This window comes from Micromys minutus, assembly GCF_963924665.1.
Source record: "Micromys minutus genome assembly, chromosome: 2".
NCBI classification, from domain to species: domain Eukaryota; kingdom Metazoa; phylum Chordata; class Mammalia; order Rodentia; family Muridae; genus Micromys; species Micromys minutus.
In genome coordinates, this window is record NC_137971.1 from 45,834,591 (window position 1) to 45,856,056 (window position 21,466).

General features: G+C 33.2%; 1 protein-coding gene across 1 annotated transcript; it reads left to right on the plus strand.

Annotated features, from left to right (window-relative positions):
* Positions 1-1,720: 1,720 nt before the first annotated feature.
* On the plus strand, positions 1,721-11,104 carry LOC308417544 (olfactory receptor 5B3-like; the record flags this gene model as incomplete). The annotated part of the gene is made up of 2 exons (XM_080912920.1): positions 1,721-1,904; positions 10,356-11,104. The coding sequence occupies 2 exons, from the start codon at positions 1,721-1,723 to the stop codon at positions 11,102-11,104; spliced, it is 933 nt and encodes a 310-aa protein (XP_080769046.1).
* Positions 11,105-21,466: the final 10,362 nt, after the last annotated feature.

Sequence of the window (21,466 nt, forward strand, 5' to 3'; positions counted from 1 at the left end):
AATTGTAAGCAATCTATAAAATTCACAGACCTCTTTAGTACTTTTTTCTCTGCCTCATAGTACCTTCTCCTATTGAAAATCGAATTTCTGAAGGAACATTTGCAATGTAAAAACATGAAAATCCTAAATGGCAAAAACACTAAAATCAGTTTTGAAAGGGAATGGTTTCTTATAATGTAGCTAACTGTACTTTGCTAGTAACTGAAATGTTGTGTAAGTTATATTAGAAAGGATTACAGCAATATATTTATTTACCCATAAAGAGGACGTAAATTATCCTTCCCAGAGCAAAGTACTTCATAGACTTCATGTTAAGTGAAAATATGATCCATGGTCATGTTCCTCTGCCAGTTTCCTTTGCGTTAGGGAAGGCAGAACCCTTGTAATATAATTTTAGAAATAAACTCTAGTGGATTTATAAGTTCAATATTTTTTAATATTACATGTTCCTCAACTTCCCTCAAGATATTTTGGTTCTACATCATGTATGCACTTAATTGAGAAGGGATATTCATACAAAGACATAGGCAGACTATATCTGATATAAATTTCTTGAAAACCAAAATGGTGTTCAAATGTATTTTTCTTCATAAACCAATGAGGTAGGAGTGTATATGACTGTGGTAAATTATACTGTAAAAACTTTATTAATTTTATAAATCATGCTCTTTTCTCTTGCTAAATACAGTTAAATATGGGTAGACTGGATTGTGGCTTTATGTTAAACATAACTTTTAGTCTCAAGAGAATTAAAACAGATGAAAATGCAAAATTTGGGATGAGAATTTGAAATGTGAATAAACAGGTCTGTTTTGAAAAGCATTTGCCACTTTTAATAAAGTAGCCTACATCACAAGATCAATAAGACAAATAATGGATATGTAGATGCCATGTCTTCCTTTTATTTATTTTTTTATTTTTATTTAAAAACTCATATACCACTCACTACCCAACCTCCCTGTGAGCCCCTCTTACAATCATTTTCTCACCTCCCCTCTACATCCCCTCAATTCCATGTTGTAAATGTTATTTAAGAGCAGATCCTTTTGCAGGCCTTTGTTTTCAAGAAAATGGAATACATACTTAGAAATAGACACAGAAACCTGGATTTTAAGTAATGCTGAGTTTTTCACAAGGTAAACAAGCAACAACATTTTAGTTTGGCTTCAATTTAATTAAATTTATGGTTATCCCATCATACATGGGAATCAAAACAGATTAAATATAATCAAGGACCCAAAGCAAAGACTAGCAGTTTACACTTAAAATATGATTAAATTACTCAATGCCTTGTATTCCATAACTTAAGTGGAAACAATCACAATTCTAATTTAATTAAGAATATGCATGGAATGGACATCTCAAAAACTAAAGAGAGAGATTGAGGTTTTACTAAGCTCAGACCTGAATGGGAAATCACAAATCAATTTTCTAATACATCAAATAATCTCAATTGAAGTATACCAACTACAAACATTTTATGTTGCATAAGTATTCATATAAAACCTGTTAATTCTGACATGTATATCTCTCATTAAAAGCAATATATCAAATTTGACTTGGGTAAAAGTCTATCTTTTACACAATTGCAAATTAGAGTTTATGGCTAAAACCAGTGTTGTGTCTACATTTAGCATTTGTAATTTAATTCAAATTATTTATCATAATGTTTATCTTTTCCAATAGCTGTGAACATTCTAATTACTGAAAGGTGACTCTGATGGAGAATAATACAGAAGTGACAGAGTTTCTCCTGCTGGGACTCACAAATGACCCAAGTCTACAGTTTCCCCTCTTCATGACATTTCTTCTTATCTACACCATCACCCTGGTGGGAAATCTGGGGATGATCCTTATGATTGTCCTGGACTCTCGTCTCCACACTCCCATGTACTATTTTCTAGGTAATCTGTCCTTGGTTGATTTTTGTTACTCCTCAGCAGTCACACCCACAGTCATGACTGGACTTCTAATAGGAAACAAGGCCATTTCCTATAATGAGTGTGCAGCTCAGATGTTCTTTTTTGTAGCTTTTGCAACTGTGGAGAATTACTTCTTGGCCTCAATGGCCTATGATCGCTATGCAGCAGTGTGTAAGCCCCTGCACTATGCCACCACCATGACCACAAGTGTGTGTGCATGTCTTTCTATAGGTTCCTATGCTTGTGGTTTTCTGAATGCCTCCATAAACACTGGGAACACTTTCAGTCTTTCTTTCTGTAAATCTAATATGATTGATGACTTCTTTTGTGAAATTCCAGCCCTCATGATTCTTTCTTGCTCTGACAGGCATGTCAGTGAGCTGGTTCTTGTTTATTTGGGTAGCTTCCATATAATTTTTGCTCTCTTCATTATTTGTATATCCTACATATTCATTTTTATCACAATCTTTAAAATGCGCTCGAGTGCTGGATATCGAAAGGCTATATCCACTTGTGCCTCACACTTCACTGCAGTGTCTATTTTCTATGGAACAATCATATTCATGTACTTGCAGCCTACCTCCAGTCACTCCATGGACACAGACAAAATCGCATCTGTGTTCTATTCCATGATCATCCCTATGCTGAACCCTCTAGTATACAGTCTGCGGAATAAAGAAGTTAAAAGTGCATTCACAAAAGTTTTTCGGTGGCCAAATAGCCTGTAGTGATTCATTTTTAATGTTGTAAAAGGAATACTATGTATTATTCTTTTTCTTCCAAATATAATTAAATTCCAGAAAGGATTCTCATATTTCGGTATGATTAAAATATAAAATATTAAAAAAATATTGAATTCAGGAGCTTACAAGATTTTTTTGTCTTCTTGACAATATTTCTGGGATGAATATTTATGTACTCTTTTAATTCATAACTTTTTAAATGTAATTGTCCTATCAGTAATATGTAGATAATATTTCAAAATCAGTTATAACCACACATCTATATATTTTGTGTTAATGTATAGGAACTTTCCTCATAGGTAAACTTCATATACAATTTTATATGCTGACAGATTTGCATTTTTGACTCTTGTTTTGATTATTCAGTGAAGAATTAAAGACTTTTTTTTTCCTAACATAGGATCAGCAAGTCACACATTACTTTTGTAGTAGGAGTTTTCATCATAGACATTTCTATGAGTCAAATAATTACATGATTTCTTTGAATGAATGTTTAGAACACAGTTTCAATAGGCTCAATATACACCTAATCTAGACACTTCTAAAGAAATTCTTATTGTATGTACAGAATGTGTTTACCAGAAAGTGACAGGCAGCTCTATAGCTTCAGTTAGGAGACCGTTAAAGATATTTTTGCTTCAATAATGTTGCTATTAGATGGCTTTTTCAAAATTTCATTTTCAGTTCTGTCAAATACATGCTATAGACATTACCTGAACTAGAGTTCAAAGCTCCACTTTAGGATTCAAAGAATAGCCTACCATTTCCAGAAGGAAAGTTATCTTCCCTTTGTAAAGGTCATTCTTTGTGGCTATAATATCTTTTGTGGACTAGAAACCGATAAAATGTGCAACATTCTGACTTCATACATTCATGAACACAAGAGTGTGGTCATTGCATTCCCTAAGATTATATCCATTTAAATTTAAAGTCCCATAAACATACTTTTGTGTTGCAATCCACGTAAAATTTCAGATAAACAAGAACCAATAGACCCATGGTATATAATAAGCTAGGAATTTTTGAGATTATAATTATGTAATCCTTTCATTTTTCTCCCTTCAAGCTTTTCGTGAATATATCCTTACTCTTTTACATCCATTACATTTAAAAGTTGCTTCTCTAATATTCTCTCCTTCAAAAACTCCTTTCATATTTCAATTCACTCATTTTTTTTACAAAGTGAAAGCTTTATATTTAATGATTTTTTGCTAGAATTATATTTTAATAATACTTGTTGATAGTTTAGATGTCCATTGTCATGTTTATATCATTAAATCAGTTTGTATTTCTGCATATAAGAAATAGTATCTATATAGAAATCTGTAAAATTTATAGGTGTCTCATGGGATCGTCTTTTATAGACACAGATGTTTTACTGTAATTTTAATTACTTTGTTTCTATTGAGTAGATTAGCTATAAATATAGAGTAAATTGCGTGTTATGTATGTGGGTCTGTGGGGTAGTGTGATTTTATTATACTTGATAGCAGGTATTATATCTAAAGAAATCAGAATCAAAATTCTTCAGCATCTCGGGCATTGATGATCTATAGTGAGAGGTTGGGAACTGGATTGTCTCCTTGAAAAGACTAGTTAGCAACTTTCCTTGTTAGAATTATACGTAGAAGAGGCTTTTGGTAATAAGTTATACAAGGGAAAACCTCATTAGTTGATTTCCAAATGACTTGCTTTCCTTCGTTAAAAACAGTACTTCCCTGACTTCATGTGATCACTTTAAATTATTTGTTTTCTAATGCAATTAAATGAATGCATCCTTTTAATTGTATTCTATTTAATGATGTATGATTTTGCCAGGGCAAAAACTGGCATTGGGTGAATAAGTGGAGGAGCATCCTCTCAGAAGAAAAGGGGAAGGGGAACGGGTGAAGAACACATGGAGGGTGTACCAGGAAGGTGTTATATAAATTCTAATTATTGGAATTAAAAAATCATAAAATTACTAAAGATATTAATAAATAAATAAATATTTTTAAAAATTGTTTCATTATAGAGAGAAATTAACCAGAAAGTGAGCTTGCATAGTTTCAAAAATTGTTACAAATACTATGGTGAGGAAAAAATTTCAGTGGTCTTCTCTAGCTGTGTACATTGTGAACTAAAATATTAATCTCTCAGATGATATGGATTCATCAGTGCCACAGAACACTGGCTGTTATGAAGGCATTTCACAATACTTTTGATTGGAGATCTAGTTTATAAGAGGGGACTAAAGTCTAGAACTTCTAGTAAAAAGGATAGAACTGGACTGGACACACCTACTCCTGTTGTGTATTGAAATGCCCATGGTATGAAACTACTTTCTAAATAATTATGTTTACATTAGCAAAATTATAACAAAAATAAAAAATAAAACTGAACAGACAATAAACTGCAAGACACCTCAGCCTTTACCTATAAAAATGCTACTCTCAGCCTTATTCAGAGCAGTTTCTAACTTCCTCTGAGTAGTGATGAGTACACACACCTGTGTCATGGTCACTCAAGGAGCTGAGTGAGACTAAGTGACACTGATTATTTTAGTTCCAGAGGTTACTTATGTTACCCACTCAAGAGCTGAGAGAACATAACAGGAGGTGATATAAAGTGCATGAGTATCAGAAAATATGGAGCAGGGCTGTAAAAGGGTGCCTTCAGTGTATAACACAGCCATCACAATTATGATGTTATAACAACTTAATCTTCCTAGACTTGCCTTTACTAAACTAGGACAGTCAAAATCCCTTATAGATATAACTAGGGCACTTAGTACTCTGAACATCCCTGAGGTGTTGGCCACCAGTGGAATGTTGGTGAGACACAAATTCTTCAGTTGTGCATTTGATAGTTAGTATCAAAGTATTAAGGGGTAATTTCAAACCTCAGGCCATGTACACGGTCCTGGTTTAAAACCATTAATCCCCAAAATCAGGAGTGAAATTCAGTTGCAAGCGAGGCAAGCTATAATTGAGTGAGAATAATAGAAGGCAGAATATGTCAGAATAAGATTGTCAAGGAGCAAATCAGAGAAAACTATAAAATTGGAAAAATATTACTTATCACTAATTTGCATAATTTCAGTTATCAGTAAAACACTTTAATTTTACAAATTGTAATGACATACTCGGTCCCTCCAGGCAGGTGAATTGTTTTTTCCTTAGGAAAACTGGATGGCAACTCTTCAAGTGTTCTCATGGGGGAAACTGCCAGAGCTCACCAAGTCTGTGTAATTCTCTCAAGATCTCCTTGCACTGGCCTCTAAATTCCAATTTGACTGTGGTCTCAGTGTTTTCAATAATATTCTTCAGGGCATGACTCAATGGACATCATTCACCATGTGAGTGATAACCATGCAATTATGAAAATCCTGTAATAACCTGAAGATTTGCTGTGAACATTTACCTAGTATCAAAAAGCTATCCACATCAAAGACCCACGTGTTTTCTTTTAGAGCATATTATTGACTTGTTTATTTTAGAGTATGTTAATTGTGCAGAAAAATAAGTTTCATTAGAATGTGCTCTACCTGTATATAATGCATGATACTCAAAATCAATGATAATTGATTTACTCAATTTTTGCTTCTTTATAAAGAATTTAGCTGCACTTTGTTATTAACAGAAATAATATATACATTGTATATGAAGGGATCACAACATATTTATTTTACTCACCCAGAAGAGGTAAGTAATTGTTCCCAGTAAGAAGAATTCCACAGATACCATGTTCTTTTGAAATTTGGTCTGTGATACATTTCCTGCTGTCAGTGTTTTGCATTAGAGAAGGCACAGCTCCTGTAGTCAATTTTGAAAATACACTATAGTGTATTTTTGACATCAATATTTTTCAGCATTGCATGTTCTTTGGATTTTGTCAAAATGATTTCACTCTACATTATGTATGCACATAATTAAGAAGAAAAACCATTATGCTTAATCTTTACACACCATAAAAACTTTGACTAATTCCAAGTTACATCTAGTTTTACATGTACTTTTTGCTCATTGTAACTAGTAAGATCTTAATGCACACTATCAAACCTTTAAAAAAAAAAAACAAGTACTGACAAAAATGTATTCATATACTTTTATGCAAAAATGCTTAAAATCTGTACATTTATCTTTGTTTTTTAAAATAAACTTGCTCAATAAAAGATAGCATTAATCAAAATGCTAACCAATTTACAGGTTCTTTTTTTTAATTCCCAGAACTGATCTCTGTAATGGCAGAATAGCCAATCAGATTTGAATAAAACCTAGTGAAAATGTGATAATAAAAGAAGAGAAATTCTTAAAGACATAGATGTCCTGTAACTGATATGAATTACATGTTAACCAAATGAGATATTTAAAACTATCTTCTTAAAAATACTGAGGAGAGAGTGGTCCATCAATATGATATTCTATATGATGGATAGTTCTTAATTTATTTTAAAAATCATGGTCCATTCACCCAATAAAGGATGACAAATACAAGCAGACTGATATGTGATTTTATGTTAGACATAACTTTTCTTCTCTGGAGTTAAAACAGAATAGAAAAGCAAAATGTGAAATGCAGCCCTACAAACTTTAAAAGGTCATAATGAGTTATTAATAAATAAGCTCAAAATTCATATCAAAGCTATTTTATTTTTTATTAAAAATTTTATTTTAAAAAACAAAGATAAATGTACAAATTTTTAAACATTTTACATAAAAGTATATGAATATATTTTAAGGTTGTAATTAAGTATTTGTGGGTACATATACATACACATATGTATATATGTAACAATAATATAGGAAAACAGGCTATTAATTTGAGGGAATAGGAGAGAAACTAGGAGGGGCTGTAGGGAGGAAAGGGGGATGTGATACATTTCTATTTTAATTAAAATATATTCTTTATTTCTTGAACTTCACACAGTCTGTGAGTTGTTTCTAGGGTGTTCAGAGCTTTCTGGGGTTATTATCCCATTATCAGTGACTGCATATTATGTCTGTTCTTTTGTGACTGGGTTATCTCACTCAGGATGATATTCTCTAGATGCATCCATTTTCTTAAGAATTTCGTTAAGCAATTGTTTCTGATAGCTGAATAGTACTCCACTGTGTAAGTGTACCACAATTTTTGTATCCATTCATCTACTGAAGGACATCTGGGTTCTTTCCAGCTTCTGGCTATTATAAATAGGGCTGCTATAGACATTGTGGTGCATGTATCTTTGTTGTATTTTGGAGCATCTCTGGGGTAAATGCCCAGAAATTGAATACCTGGGTCTTCAGGTAGTACTATGTCCATTTTTCTGAGAAACCGCCAGACTGATTTCCAGAGTGATTTTATCAGTTTACATCACCAACAAGAGTGGAGAAGTGTTCCACTTTCTCCACAACCTTGCCAGCATCTGTTGTCATCTGAGTTTTGGATCTTGGACAATCTGACTGGTGTGAGGTGGAATCTCAGTGTTGTTTTGATTTGCATTTTCCTGATGGCAAAGGATGCTGAGCACTTCCTTAGATGTTTCACAGCTATTCGATATTCCTCGATTGGGAACATTTTAAGTTTAAGTCTGTACCTCATATTTTAATAGGGTTGTTTGATTCTCTGGTGTCTAGCTTTTTAAGTTCTTTGTATACCTTTGATATTAGGCCTCTATCTGATGTGGGGCTGGTAAAGATCTTTTCTCACTCTGTTGGCTGCCATTTTGTTTTCTTGACAGTGTCTTTAGCCTTAAAGAAACTTTGCAATCTCATTAAGTCTCATTTGTCAATATTTGACCTTAGAGCATGAGCCATTGGCGTTCTGTTCAGGAAATTTTCTCCTGTGCCTATGAGTTCTAAGGTTTCCCCTACTTTCTCATCTAATAGTTTCAGTGTACCTGGTTTAATGTGGAGATCTTTGATCCACTTACACTTGAGCTTTGTACAAGAAGATAAGAAAGGGTCTATTTTCATTTTTCTGCATGCTGAGTGCCAGTGGGACCAACCCATTTGTTAAATAGGCTGTCTTTATTCCATTGAATGTTTACAGTTTCTTTATCAAAAATCAGGTGACCATATACATGAGGGCTCATTTCTGGATCTTCTATTCTATTCTATTGATCCGCATGCCTATTTCTGTACCAGTACCATGCAGTTTTCACCACAATTGCCTTGTAATATAGCTTGAGTTCAGGGATGATGATTCCCACAGATGTTTTCTTGTTAGCAGTTTTAATCTCATTCTTACTCATAGGAAGTAGTATAAGATGTTAAATCTAGATGCTTTTCTAACAGACATACAACCATCCCAACACACACATACAAAGAGATATAGAAAGAAACAGGTATACAAAACTTCTTCATTATTAATTGAATCGAATGTTAAAATTGGCCATGTGTTTTAAAAATGGCAAGCTGAAATGTTCAAAAGCAGGCAGTAGTTGAACTTGCTAAAGATTGATTGGAGGTATTGTAATCAGAAGTGCTTAACTAGGAGAGCATGTTTTCAGAAGGGAAAGAAACTCTAAAATAGTATTATTGAGATAAAAGGCCAGATACAAATAAAATTTAAATATTATGAAACTTGGAAATAGACCTGTAATGAAGACAGATTGCTACTAATGTGTGAGTAGCCTATATCACAATATTAAAAGAAAAAAATTGATCTTAAGAAGGCATGGCTTTTTATATTTTTTTTATTTAAACACATATCCCACCCACTGTCCCTCCTCTTTGTATTTCCCTCTGACAAATGTTCCAAATATTCCCCTCCTTCTCCTTCTCTTGAAATACAAGCCACAGTACTTATTTTAGAGGGCATGATTTTCTAGGCCTCTGTTTCATAGGACAAAAGATTAAACAAGGAATATATACTTATATGCTTAGAAATAGAAACAGATATCTGGAATTTTAGTAATGCTGAGGTCATGCCAAGATACACATGAAAATAGATATTATTTTATATGTAATTTATTTAGAATTCCTGTTGGAATATCATACATAAGAATCAGATTGGGTTAAATAAAAAAAGCAATGACTGGCATTTTATACTGAAATATGAATAAATTACTCAATCTTTATACTTTATAACTTAAGTGAAAACGTCACCAAAGTCTAACATGATTACAAAGCTACATGGATTGGACATCTACAGTTTCCCTCCAGAGAGCCTTAGAAATCATACAATGGAGAAAGTGATGTTTGACTTAGCTAACGACTGAATTGGAAATCATTCCCATATCACAGTTATCACATTATTAAAAACTCTCAATTTCTGTACATGAATTACAAAAAAATGTAAAGTTGTGTAGAGAAACAATCAATAATAATTAAATTTTGGAAAAATGTAACCTTTTATTTAATTAATGCACCAAATTTGATTTTGAGAAATATCTAACTTCTATACAATGTCAAGATACCAATTATTGCTCGACCAATTCTTGTGTCCACACTTATATATTTCTACTTTAATTAAAGATGTCTATCATCTTGTTTCTCTTTTCCAATAGCTGTGGCCCTTCGAATTAGCAAAAAATGATTCTGATGGAGAATAAAACAGAAGTGACAGAGTTTCTCCTGCTGGGACTCACAAATGACCCAAGACTACAGTTTCCCCTCTTCATGACATTTCTTCTTATCTACACCATCACCCTTATAGGAAATCTGGGGATGATCCTTATGATTGTCCTGGACTCTTGTCTCCACACTCCCATGTACTATATTTCTAGGTAATCTGTCCTTGGTTGATTTTTGTTACTCCCCAGCAGTCACACCCACAGTCATGACTGGACTTCTTATAGGAAACAAGGTCATTTCCTATAATGAGTGTGCAGCTCAGATGTTCTTTTTTGTAGCTTTTGCTACTGCAGAAAATTACCTCTTGGCCTCAATGGCCTATGATCGCTATGCAGCAGTGTGTAAGCCCTTGCACTATGCCACCACCATGACCACAAGTGTTTGTGCATGTCTTTCTATAGGATTGTATGCCTGTGGTTTCCTGAATGCCTCCATAAACACTGGGAACACTTTCAGTCTTTCCTTCTGTAAGTCTAATATAATTCATCATTTCTTTTGTGAAATTCCAGCCCTCATGGTTCTCTCTTGCTCTGATAGGCATGTCAGTGAGCTGGTTCTTGTTTATGTAGGAAGCTTCAGTATATTTTTTGGTCTCATAGTTATTTCTATATCCTACATATTCATTTTTATCACAATCTTTAAAATGCAGTCAAGTGCAGGATATCGAAAGGCAGTATCCACTTGTGCCTCACACTTCACTACAGTGTCTGTTTTCTATGGAACAATCATATTCATGTACTTGCAACCTACCTCCAGTCACTCCATGGACACAGACAAAATCGCATCTGTGTTCTATTCCATGATCATCCCTATGCTAAATCCTCTGGTCTACAGTCTTAGGAATAAAGAAGTTAAAAGTGCATTCACAAAAGTCTTTAGATGGCCAAATGACCTGAATTAATCATTTTCTTCTACATGTAATTGAATTCCTGAATGGATTCTCATATTTTTGTAAATCTCAGGTACAGAAATATGGAAAAAAAGAAAAAAGATTGAATTCAGAAGCTTATGACAATTTTTTAGCCTTCTTGACAAATTTATATAATATATATTTATATATGTTTTAATTAATAACTTGTTAAGATTAATCTTTCTATCAGTCAAATGAAGGTAATATTTCAAAATCAGCCATTAACATACATCTAAATATTTCATATTAATTGACAGCTCATAAGGAAACTTCATATACAGTTTTCTATGATGACATATTTAGTTTCTATTACACTTTTTGACTCTTGCTTTAGTTAGTTAGTGAAGAATTCTGGAGGGATTTTTTTTTCTAATGCAGGATCAGCAAGAGTCACATATTACTTTTGTAGTAAGATTTTTTCAGTACAGGTAAAGAAGAGTCACATAATTATATGATATCTTTGAATGAATGTTTAGATCACAGTGTTTGATTGTGCCTCATATACACTTCTAAAGAAATTTTATTGTATATACAGAATGTGTTTACCAGAAAGTGACAGGCAGTTATAAAGCTTTAGTTAGAAGACTATTAGATTTATTTTTGCTTCAATAATGTTGCATTTAGATGACTTTTTCATATTCCTTTTTCAGTTCTGTCAAATACATTCTATAGACATTATCTTTACTAGAGTTCAAAGCTCCACATTGGGAGTCACAGAATAACCGACAGTTTCTAGAAGGAAAATTATCTTCCCTTTGTAAAGGTCATTCTTTGTTTTCATAATATCATTTGTGAACTAGAAACTGATAAAATAACTGTGCAATATTCTGACTTCATACATTCATGAACGGAAGAGTGCAGTCATTGTATTCCCACTGAAAGTCCCATAAATATTCTTTTGTGTTGCAATCCATGTAAAATTTCAGATAAACAAGCCCCAATAGCCTCAGAGTATATGATGGGCTAGGAACAATATTAGAAATGGTTATAAAAGCCCATATTTCAACACATTAAACATCAAATGCTTACATTGGATTTAAATAAATTTTTGAGATTACAATTATGACATCTTATTTTTCCTTCTTCAAGTGCTTTCACAAATATCTCCTTCCTCTTTCACATCCATTAAATTTTAAGTTTCTTTTCTCATATTCTCTTTTTCAAAAAATCCTTTCTTAATTCATCTTTACTCCTTTATTTACAAGTAAAAACTATCTATATAATGACTTTTTAATAATACATATTGAAAGTTTAAATTTCATTTTCATGTTTATTACATTATATCAGTTCGTAATTGTACATATAAAAATATAGGGCCTATATAGAAATCTTTGAAATTCATATGTATCTCAGGGATTTTCTTTTATAGACACAGATGTCTTACTATATTTTTTTACTTTGTTTCTATAGAGTAGAATAGTTATGAATATAAAGTAAATTGAGTTTTATGTATGTGTGTCTGTGGTGTAGTGTGATTTTATTCTACTTGTTTGCAGGTACTATATCTAAATTTTTACTTCTTTATAAAGAATTTAACTGCACTTTTTACTAACAAAACTGAAATATAAACTTTATACAACAGATAAACTTTTTCTTTATCTCTGTACCTGAAGACCCAGTTATTCCACTTCTGCACATTTACCCCAGAGATGCTCCAACACACAGCAAGGACACATGCACCACAATGTTCATAGCAGCTCTATTTATTTTTTTGACCATGATATAATAACCTTTAATGAATGAATATTGCAAAGAAGAAACAAATAAATAGAAATGAAATTATAACTAATGAATCAAAAATACACATTTCTACATATGACCAAAATTATTATAGGTTTACTAATTCAACTTTTGTTTTGTTTTGTTTTGTTTTTTCTTGGACTTCACACAGTCTGTGAGTTGTTTCTAGGGCAGTGCAAGCCTCTGGGGTTAGCATCCCACTATCAGTGACTGCATTATATGTCTGTTCTTTTGTGACAGGGTTACCTCACTCAGGATGATATTCTCTAGATGCAGCCATTTTCTTAAGAATTTGGTTAAGTCATTGTTCTGGTGGCTGAGTAGTATTCCATTGTGTAAATGTACCACAATTTGTGTATCCATTCATTTACTGAAGGACACCTGGGTTCTTTCCAGCTTCTGGCTATTATAAATAGAGCTGCTATGAACATTGTGGTGCATGTATCTTTGCTGTATATTAAAGTGTCTCTGGGGTATATGCCCAGAAGTGGAATAGCTTGGTCTTCAGGTAGTTCTATGTCCAATTTTCTGAGGTATCGCCAGACTGATTTCCAGATTGGTTGTATCAGTTTACAACCCTACCAACAGTGGAGAAGTGTTCCACTTTCTCCACAACCTCGCCAGCATCTGTTGTCATCTGAGTTTAAAAAAAAACAAATAATGACAAAAATATATTCGTATACTTTTGTGCAAAAATGCTTAAAATTTGTACATTTATCTTTGTTTTTTTAAGTGAACTTTTTCAATAAAAAAAGAAAATATTAAAAAAAAACACTGAGATAAGATTGGTCCACAAATTCTTTAATACCCATAAAAACTTCATTTGCTTATTTTAAAATGATGGTCCTTGGACCCACTAAATGCATAAATGAAAATCATTTCCCCATTCTCTTTCACTTTCTCTTAAATTAAAGGTCATTGTACTGGTATGTATTTTAGAGTACACCCCTTTTTAGATCCTAGTTTTACTAGAACAAAAGGTTCTCCAAAAAATGCTTTGGGGTACACAGTTTAACAAAGAATTCTTAACTAAAGAATACCAAATAGTTAAGAAGCACCTAAAGAAAGAAAACTGACTAATTCCAAGTTACATTCTGTTTTATGTGTACTTTATGCTCATTGTAACGAGTAAGATCTTAATGCACACTATCAAACCTTAAAAAAAAAATAAAGCACTGACAAAAATGTATTTGTATATTTTTATGCAAAAATGCTTAAAATTTGTACATTTATCTTTGTTTTATAAAATAAAGTGTTTAAAAATATAAAGTGGAATATCTGGACATAGTAACACATATGTAAAACCAGCATTTGAAAATTTGAGGGAAAGAAAAAAAAGAAATGTTCAACATCCTTAGTCATCAGAGAAATGTGAATCAAAACAACCCTAAGATTTTACTTCACACCAGTCAGAATGGCTGAGATCAAACACAGGTGAAAGCAGTTTCTGGTAAGAATTTGGTGAAAGAGGAATGGTCCTCATTGTTGGTGAGATTGCAAGCTGGTATAACTGTGCTGGAAATCTTTTGGGTTGTTCCTCAGAGGATTGGACGTAGTACTACCTGAGGACACACCTATACCACTCTGGGGCATATACCCAAAAGACGCTCCAACACATAACAAGAACACATTTTTCACTATATTCATAGCAGCCTTATATATAATAGCCAGAAGCTGGAAAGAACCAAGATGTCTTTCAACAAAGGTGGATACAAAAAATGTTGTACATTTACACAGTGGGCTACTACTCAGCTATTAGAAACAATGACTTCATGAAATTCTTAGGTGAATAGCTGGAACTAGAAACTATCATCCTGAGTGAGGTAACCAAGTCACAGAAGATAACACGCGGTATGGACTCACTGTTAACTGGATACTCAAGAAAAAACTATTCACCATGTGAAGACCATATGAAGCTCAAGAAGAAGGAAGACCAAAATGTGGATACTTCAGTCCTTAGAAGGGAGAAGAAAATACTCATGGAAGGAAATACAGGGAAAATGAATGGAGCTAAGACTGAAGAAAATATCAGGTAGAAACTACCTCACCTGGGGATCCTTCGGGCCCTCTGGGCTTCACTCCTACCCCACAATACCTGAAAGTGTCCCCCTCTCATCTCCTAGTCCACCTTCCCTCTCAGGTCCCATGGAAGATAAAGAGGTGAGGAGAGGAACAGTGATTAGATGGAGAAAAGCCCTCTCAGAAGCCAAGGGGGAATAGGAGAAGAACTGGTGCAGGAAGGACCAGGAAAGGGGGCAACATTTAGAATGTAAATAAATTAAATGATTAATAAATAGAAAAAGGAAAAAACATAAATAAATAATAAATAAATATATTTTTATTATCTTTAATCATTTTTTTTTACATTCCAGTTCTTATCTCTCTATAGTTTTGACCTTTGAGAGTTCCTCATGGCACGTCTCCCCTGGCTACAAGAAGATGTCCCCATCCCCAAAAACTTCCCCCACTCAGCCAGACTTCCCAATTACTTGGGTACTCAAGTATTTCAAGAGTTAGGTTCATCTTATATCATTGAGACCACATCCTGCATTTTTCTGCTCTGTTTGTGTCTGTGGCCTTAGAACAGCTATTGTATGCTGCCTGGTTGGTGGCTCAGTGTCTGAGAGGTTAGTTGAGATTGCTGGTCTTCTTTGTGATCACTCTCCTCCTAAGTATCTTTAAGCCTTTGAAAAATTATATCAGAGTGGAGCCCAGCTACCGTCTATTGGTCAAGTGAAAGTATCTGCTTGTTTCAGTCAGCTACTTGATGGGCCTCTCAGAGGGCAACCATGCTCGTATATCATAGCATCAGAAACAGTGTCAGGCTTTGGAGCCTCCCCATGAGATGGATACCAATTTGGGCTGGTATCTGGACCAATTTTTCCTCAATATTTTCTCCATTTTTGTCCCTGTGGTTATTTTGGACAGGAATAATGATGAATTAGAGTTTTTTGCTGTGAGATGGCAACCACAGTTTTCCACTTGGTGCACTGCCTTTTTATGGGAGGAAGATTCTACAAGTTCCTTCACCCCACTGTTAGGCATTTTATCTAAAATCTGTCCCTTTGAGTCATGAGACTCTCTCACCACCTGGAACTCTGGTACATTCTAGAGGGTCTACCACATACTACCTGCTAATGTTGTATATTTCCTTTCATTCTACTCGTCCTTGAGGCTTCACACCTAATCCCTCCCCAAGTTCTGATCATGGCCCCCTTTCCCCTGCCTCTCTCCTTTCCCACCCTATTCCTGCCCTCTGGTTTCTTCTCACTCACTGGTAAGACTAAAGCATCTTTATTTGGACCCTATGGCTTGGTAAATGGTTTAAGTTCTGTGGATTGTACTTTGGGTATTCTGTTCTTTTTCACTCATAACCATTAATTAGTGAGTACATACTACAAATGTCATTTTGGATTTGACATACTTCACTCAGGATGATATTATCTAATCACATGCATGTGCCTGTAAAACTCATGATGAACAGTTCTTAACGGATGAACAATATTTCATTGTGAAAATAAACCACATTTTCTGTATTCATTCCTATGTTGTGGAATATCTGGGTTATTTCCAGCCTCTGGCTATCACAAATAATGACAGGATGAACATAGTGGAGCACTGGCTGGTAGGAGTCGTGCAGCATCCTTTGGGCATACTTCCAGGACTGGTATAAGTGGAATATCAGGTAGATATATTTCCAAATTTCTGAAAAACATCTAGATTAATTTCCAGAGTGGTTGTCCCAGTTTGCAATCCCACCAATAAGGGATGATTGTTACTCTTTCTCCAGATCCTCCCTAAGATGTTGCCAAATGAGGTTTATTTTGTTTTGTTTTATCTTAGTGATTTGTATTGGTGTAAGGTGAAATCTCAGGTTCACTTTGATTTGCATTTCCGTGATCATTATGGATTTTATACATTTTTTACATGCTTCTTAACCATTGGATATTACTCTGTTGTGAATTCTGTTTACTTCTCCTTTTTTGTAACTGAGTTGTTTGGCTTTTTGAAGGTTAGCTTCATGAGTTCTTTATATATTTTGGATATTAGCCATTTAGCAGTTGTGGGGTTAGTATAGAATTTTTCTCATTCAGTGGATTGCCTAATTTCAACCTATTGACGATGTTCTTTGCCTTAAACTTTCCAGTTTTATAAGGCCGCATTTATCAATTTTGATCTTAAAGTCTAAGTCATTAGAGATTTGCTTATTAAATTTTTATTCATGCCATGACTTCAGGGTTTTTTCCTACTGTCTACTTTATATGAAGATATTTTTATTTTTTCTGAATATCTACTGCCAGTTATACCAGAACCATTTATTGAAGTTTTTTTTTTTTTCTTTTTTCCAAAGTATATTTTCTGGGTCTTTTTCAAAAACCAAGTATCTATAGTTGTGTGGTTTTATTTGTACATTTTCAATTTTATTCTATTGATCTACCTTTGTGTCTCTGTACCAATACAGTGCAGTTTTTATCACTATTGCTCTGTAGTAGAGCTGGGGTCTGGGTTGGTCATTCATCTTTCCATGACTGTGAGAAACTGTGTTAGAATTTTAATGTGGATTGCATTGAATATCTAGAATAGTATTGATCGGATGGCCGTTTTTACTATGTTAATTCTACCAATCCATGAGCATGAGAGATCTCTCCATTTTCTTAGGTCTCCTATTTCTTTCTTGAGAGGCATGAAGTTATTGTAATATAGATTTTTCACTTCACTGGTTAGAGTTACCCAAATATATTTTATATTATATGAGGCAATTGTAAATGGAGTTGTTTCCCTAATTTCTATCACAGAGTGTTTATCATTTGTATAAAGAAAGACTACTAATTTATTTAATTTTATATCCAGCCACTTTGCTGAAGTTGTTTATCAGTTTGAGAAGCTCTCTGGTTTACTTTTGGGGGTCTCTTATATATGTTCTCATATCTGATACTTTTATTTTCTCTTTGCCAATTTGTATCTCCTTGATCTTTTTGTTGTCTTATTATTCTAGCTATTATTCTAGCTAGAATTATATTTGAGGTACTCTGTTAAATAGATATGGGGAGAGTGAGAATCCTTGTTTTGTCTCAATTCTAGTGGGATTGCTTCAAATATATGCCTACTTAATTTGATATTGGCTGTGGGTTTGCTGTATATTGATTTTATTATATTTTTGTTGGGTCTTTTGTGATCTTTTAAGTACTTTTAAAATGATAGGGTGTTTAATTTTACCAAATGCTATTCATCATCTTTTGAGATGATTATGTGATTTATGGCTTTGAGTTTGTTTATATAGAGGATTTTATTAACAGATTTCCATATATCCAATAGCACTTGCATTCCTAGAATAAATGCTACTTGATCATGGAAAATGATGTTTTTGATGTGTTCTTGGAATTTGTTTTTGAGAATTTTATTGAATACTTTTGCACTGATATTTTTAAACAAAATTGGTATGAAGTATCCTTTCTTTGTTGGATCTCTGTGCCATTTAGGCATCAAGGTAATTGCAACAAGATAGAAGAGGTAATATCACATTTTTTTTCTATTTTATAGAATAGTTTCAAAGGTGTTGTTATTAGCACTTCTTTGGAGGTCTAGTAGAATTTTATAATAAATCCATCTGTCCCTGGCCTTCTTTTGTTTGGGAGGTTGTGAATGACTTCTTTTATTTTTTTTTAATGGGATATATACCTGTTTAGATAGCTTACCTGGTCTTGATTTAACTTTGCCAAATGGTATCTGTCTAAAATATCATTCATTTCATCAAGATTTTTTAGTATTCTTAAGTATCGACTTTCGTAGTAGAATCTGATGATTTTTTTAATTTTCTCATTTTCTCTTATTATTACACCCTTTCATTCCTGATTTTGTTAAGTTAAATACTATCTCTAGGCTTTCAGATTTGTCTATTCTTTGTATTGTTCTCTTTGTTTCTATTTTATTGATTTCTGCCCTAAGTTTGACTATTTCCTTCCTTCTCCTCCTTTTCTTCTAGGGCTTTCAGATGTGCTCTTAACTTTCTAGTACAGGATCTTTCCAATTTCTTCATGAGGATGCTTGGTGCTATGCATTTTTCTCTTAGCACTGCTTTCATTTTGGTCCATAATTTTGGGTATATTGTATCATCATTTTCATTGAATTTTAGGAAGTCTTTAATTTCTTCTTCTTTTTTTATTTTTCCCTGACCAAACTATTACTGCTTTGAGACTTGTCATAAGAGTATGACACAACACTTCAATCATGATCTTACAACAGATGCAGCTTCCTTGACGTGCTTGTACTGAGCTAGGCTTCTAAATGTCAGTTATGGCTAGAAGTGTTTCATAGGATTATACATACCACTGAACTGTTAGACATTGCAGGATTACTCATAAGACACAATCAAAGTTCTCAGTTCTTTAGATGCTATGAGTATCATAGTGTAGAATAGCAGCTGCAAAACTCAGCCCACTTATTTAGTCCTGGTTAAACACAATGAGTCCAAAAAGTCAAGAGTAAATGTTATGAGAAAGGACACAGGCTACAGTGAAATGAAAACAATAGAAGGTATATATGCCAGCATGATATTGTAAAAGAGCAAATTGAATAAATGTATAAAGTACAGAAAAAAGAATATCTTAGTAATTTTCATTATTTCAATAACAGAAACACTTTAATTTCAAAAATATAACAGCACCTTAGGTTCCTGCCGGCAGGTAGATTACTTCTTCCCTAGAAAAACTGGATGGCAATTATTCAAGTATTCCCATGGGAAAACCCCCAGGGCTCACCCAGTCTGTATGATTCTCTCAAGATCACCTGCACTGCCCTCTAAATAGCAACTTGACTGTGTTCACAGTGCTTTGATCAACATCCTAAAGTACATGACTCAGTGGACATCATTAACCATGTGAGTGATAATCATTGTAAGTAAAAAATGCTTTTAATTGCCTGAACATTTTCTATGTAAGTTTATCCAGTATCAAGGAGAGTTCCACATAGAAGGTTCACAGGACACACTTGGCTACTATGGGTGTATATTAATTGTGCAAAAGAGTGAGTTTCATTACCACATTTTCTACCTGTACTTATTTTGTGCACAATTAGCAAAGTCAATTTCTAATTAATTGACTTTGAGTTATTGCTTCTTTAAAGAAAACAATAAAAGTAGTTATTTTAACCATAGATAAATTTAGATAATTATTCTTTAACTAATGTTATCACTTAGTACCTTGATTTATTTGCAAGAGTTTTGTTTTTGTTTTTATATTAGGAAGTTAGGAAACTGGTAATGCCTTAGAATACTCATAATTGTAAGCAATCCTTAGAAACCATAGAACTCCTCTTTGACTTTTTTCTCTGCCTCATACTACTTTCACACGTTTTAAAATCTCATTTCTAAATGGACATTTGTAATACAAAAAGCCAAGTACCCAACTGGCAAAAACACTAAAACTAATTTTTGAAAAGTACATCGCTTCTTATAATGTAACTAATTGTACTTTGTAATTTACAGGAATGATATATAAGTTGTATAATCTGAGATTACAGCCATTTGTTTAGGTATTAGGGGGGAGGTAAGTGATTCTTCCCAAAACAAAGTCTTTCACAGACTTCATGTTCAGTGGAAATTTTATTAATGTTTGTGTTTTTCTGCCAGTTTTCTTTGCATTGGAAAAGGCAGAGCTCCTGTAATAGGATTTTGGTAATACTCTCTAGTGGATATTATGACTTTAATATGTTTTTAATATTGCACATTCCTTAGATTCCCTCAATATGTTTTGGTTCTACATTATGTATGGACTTAGTTGAGAAGAGAAATCCATACAAAGCCATAGGCAAACTTTATCTAACATAAATTATATGACAACCAAATGAGATATTCAAAAGTATTTTTTTTATTATACCAATGAGAAAAGAGTGGTCTATAAATGTGTTGTTATATTGTAAAATCTTCATTAATTTTATAAATCATGCTCTTTTTTTACACTAAATACAGTTAAATATAGGTAGACTGTATTATGGCTTTTATATATATATATATATATATCACTTCATCTCAGGGATGATAAAATGAATAAAAGCACAGAATTTGAAATAAAAATTTGAAACTTGTGAAAAAACATATTTGTGTTGAACTCAGTTTGCCACTAATCAGTGAATAGCCTACATAAAACCACCAATAAGAAAATCAATAGATTTTAAGATGGCATGGCTCATATTTATGTTTTATTTTTTTTTAGAAGCTAATATCACACTCAGTAGCCAGACTTTCTGTAATTCCTACTTACAATCCTTCCTCAATCTCCCCACCACTTCTCAACTGAAAGGCCCAGTAGTTATTTCAGAATATAGCCTTTGCATGCCTCTGTTTTTACAAGACAATGGATTGAACAGGGAATATATGTTTAGAAATAGAAACAAAAGTCTGGAATTCAAGTAAGCCTGAGTTCCTTACAAGTTAATCATGTAAAATATTTGTTATATTCAATTTATTTAAACTTCTGTTTAGCTTATTATATTAAAGAATCAAATCAGGATAAGTGAAATCAAGAACTCAAAGCAAACGTGCATTTTTTTCATGTAAAACACAATGAAATTACTCAACCTCTGGTGCTCCATAACTTAAGTAAAACTTATCACAAT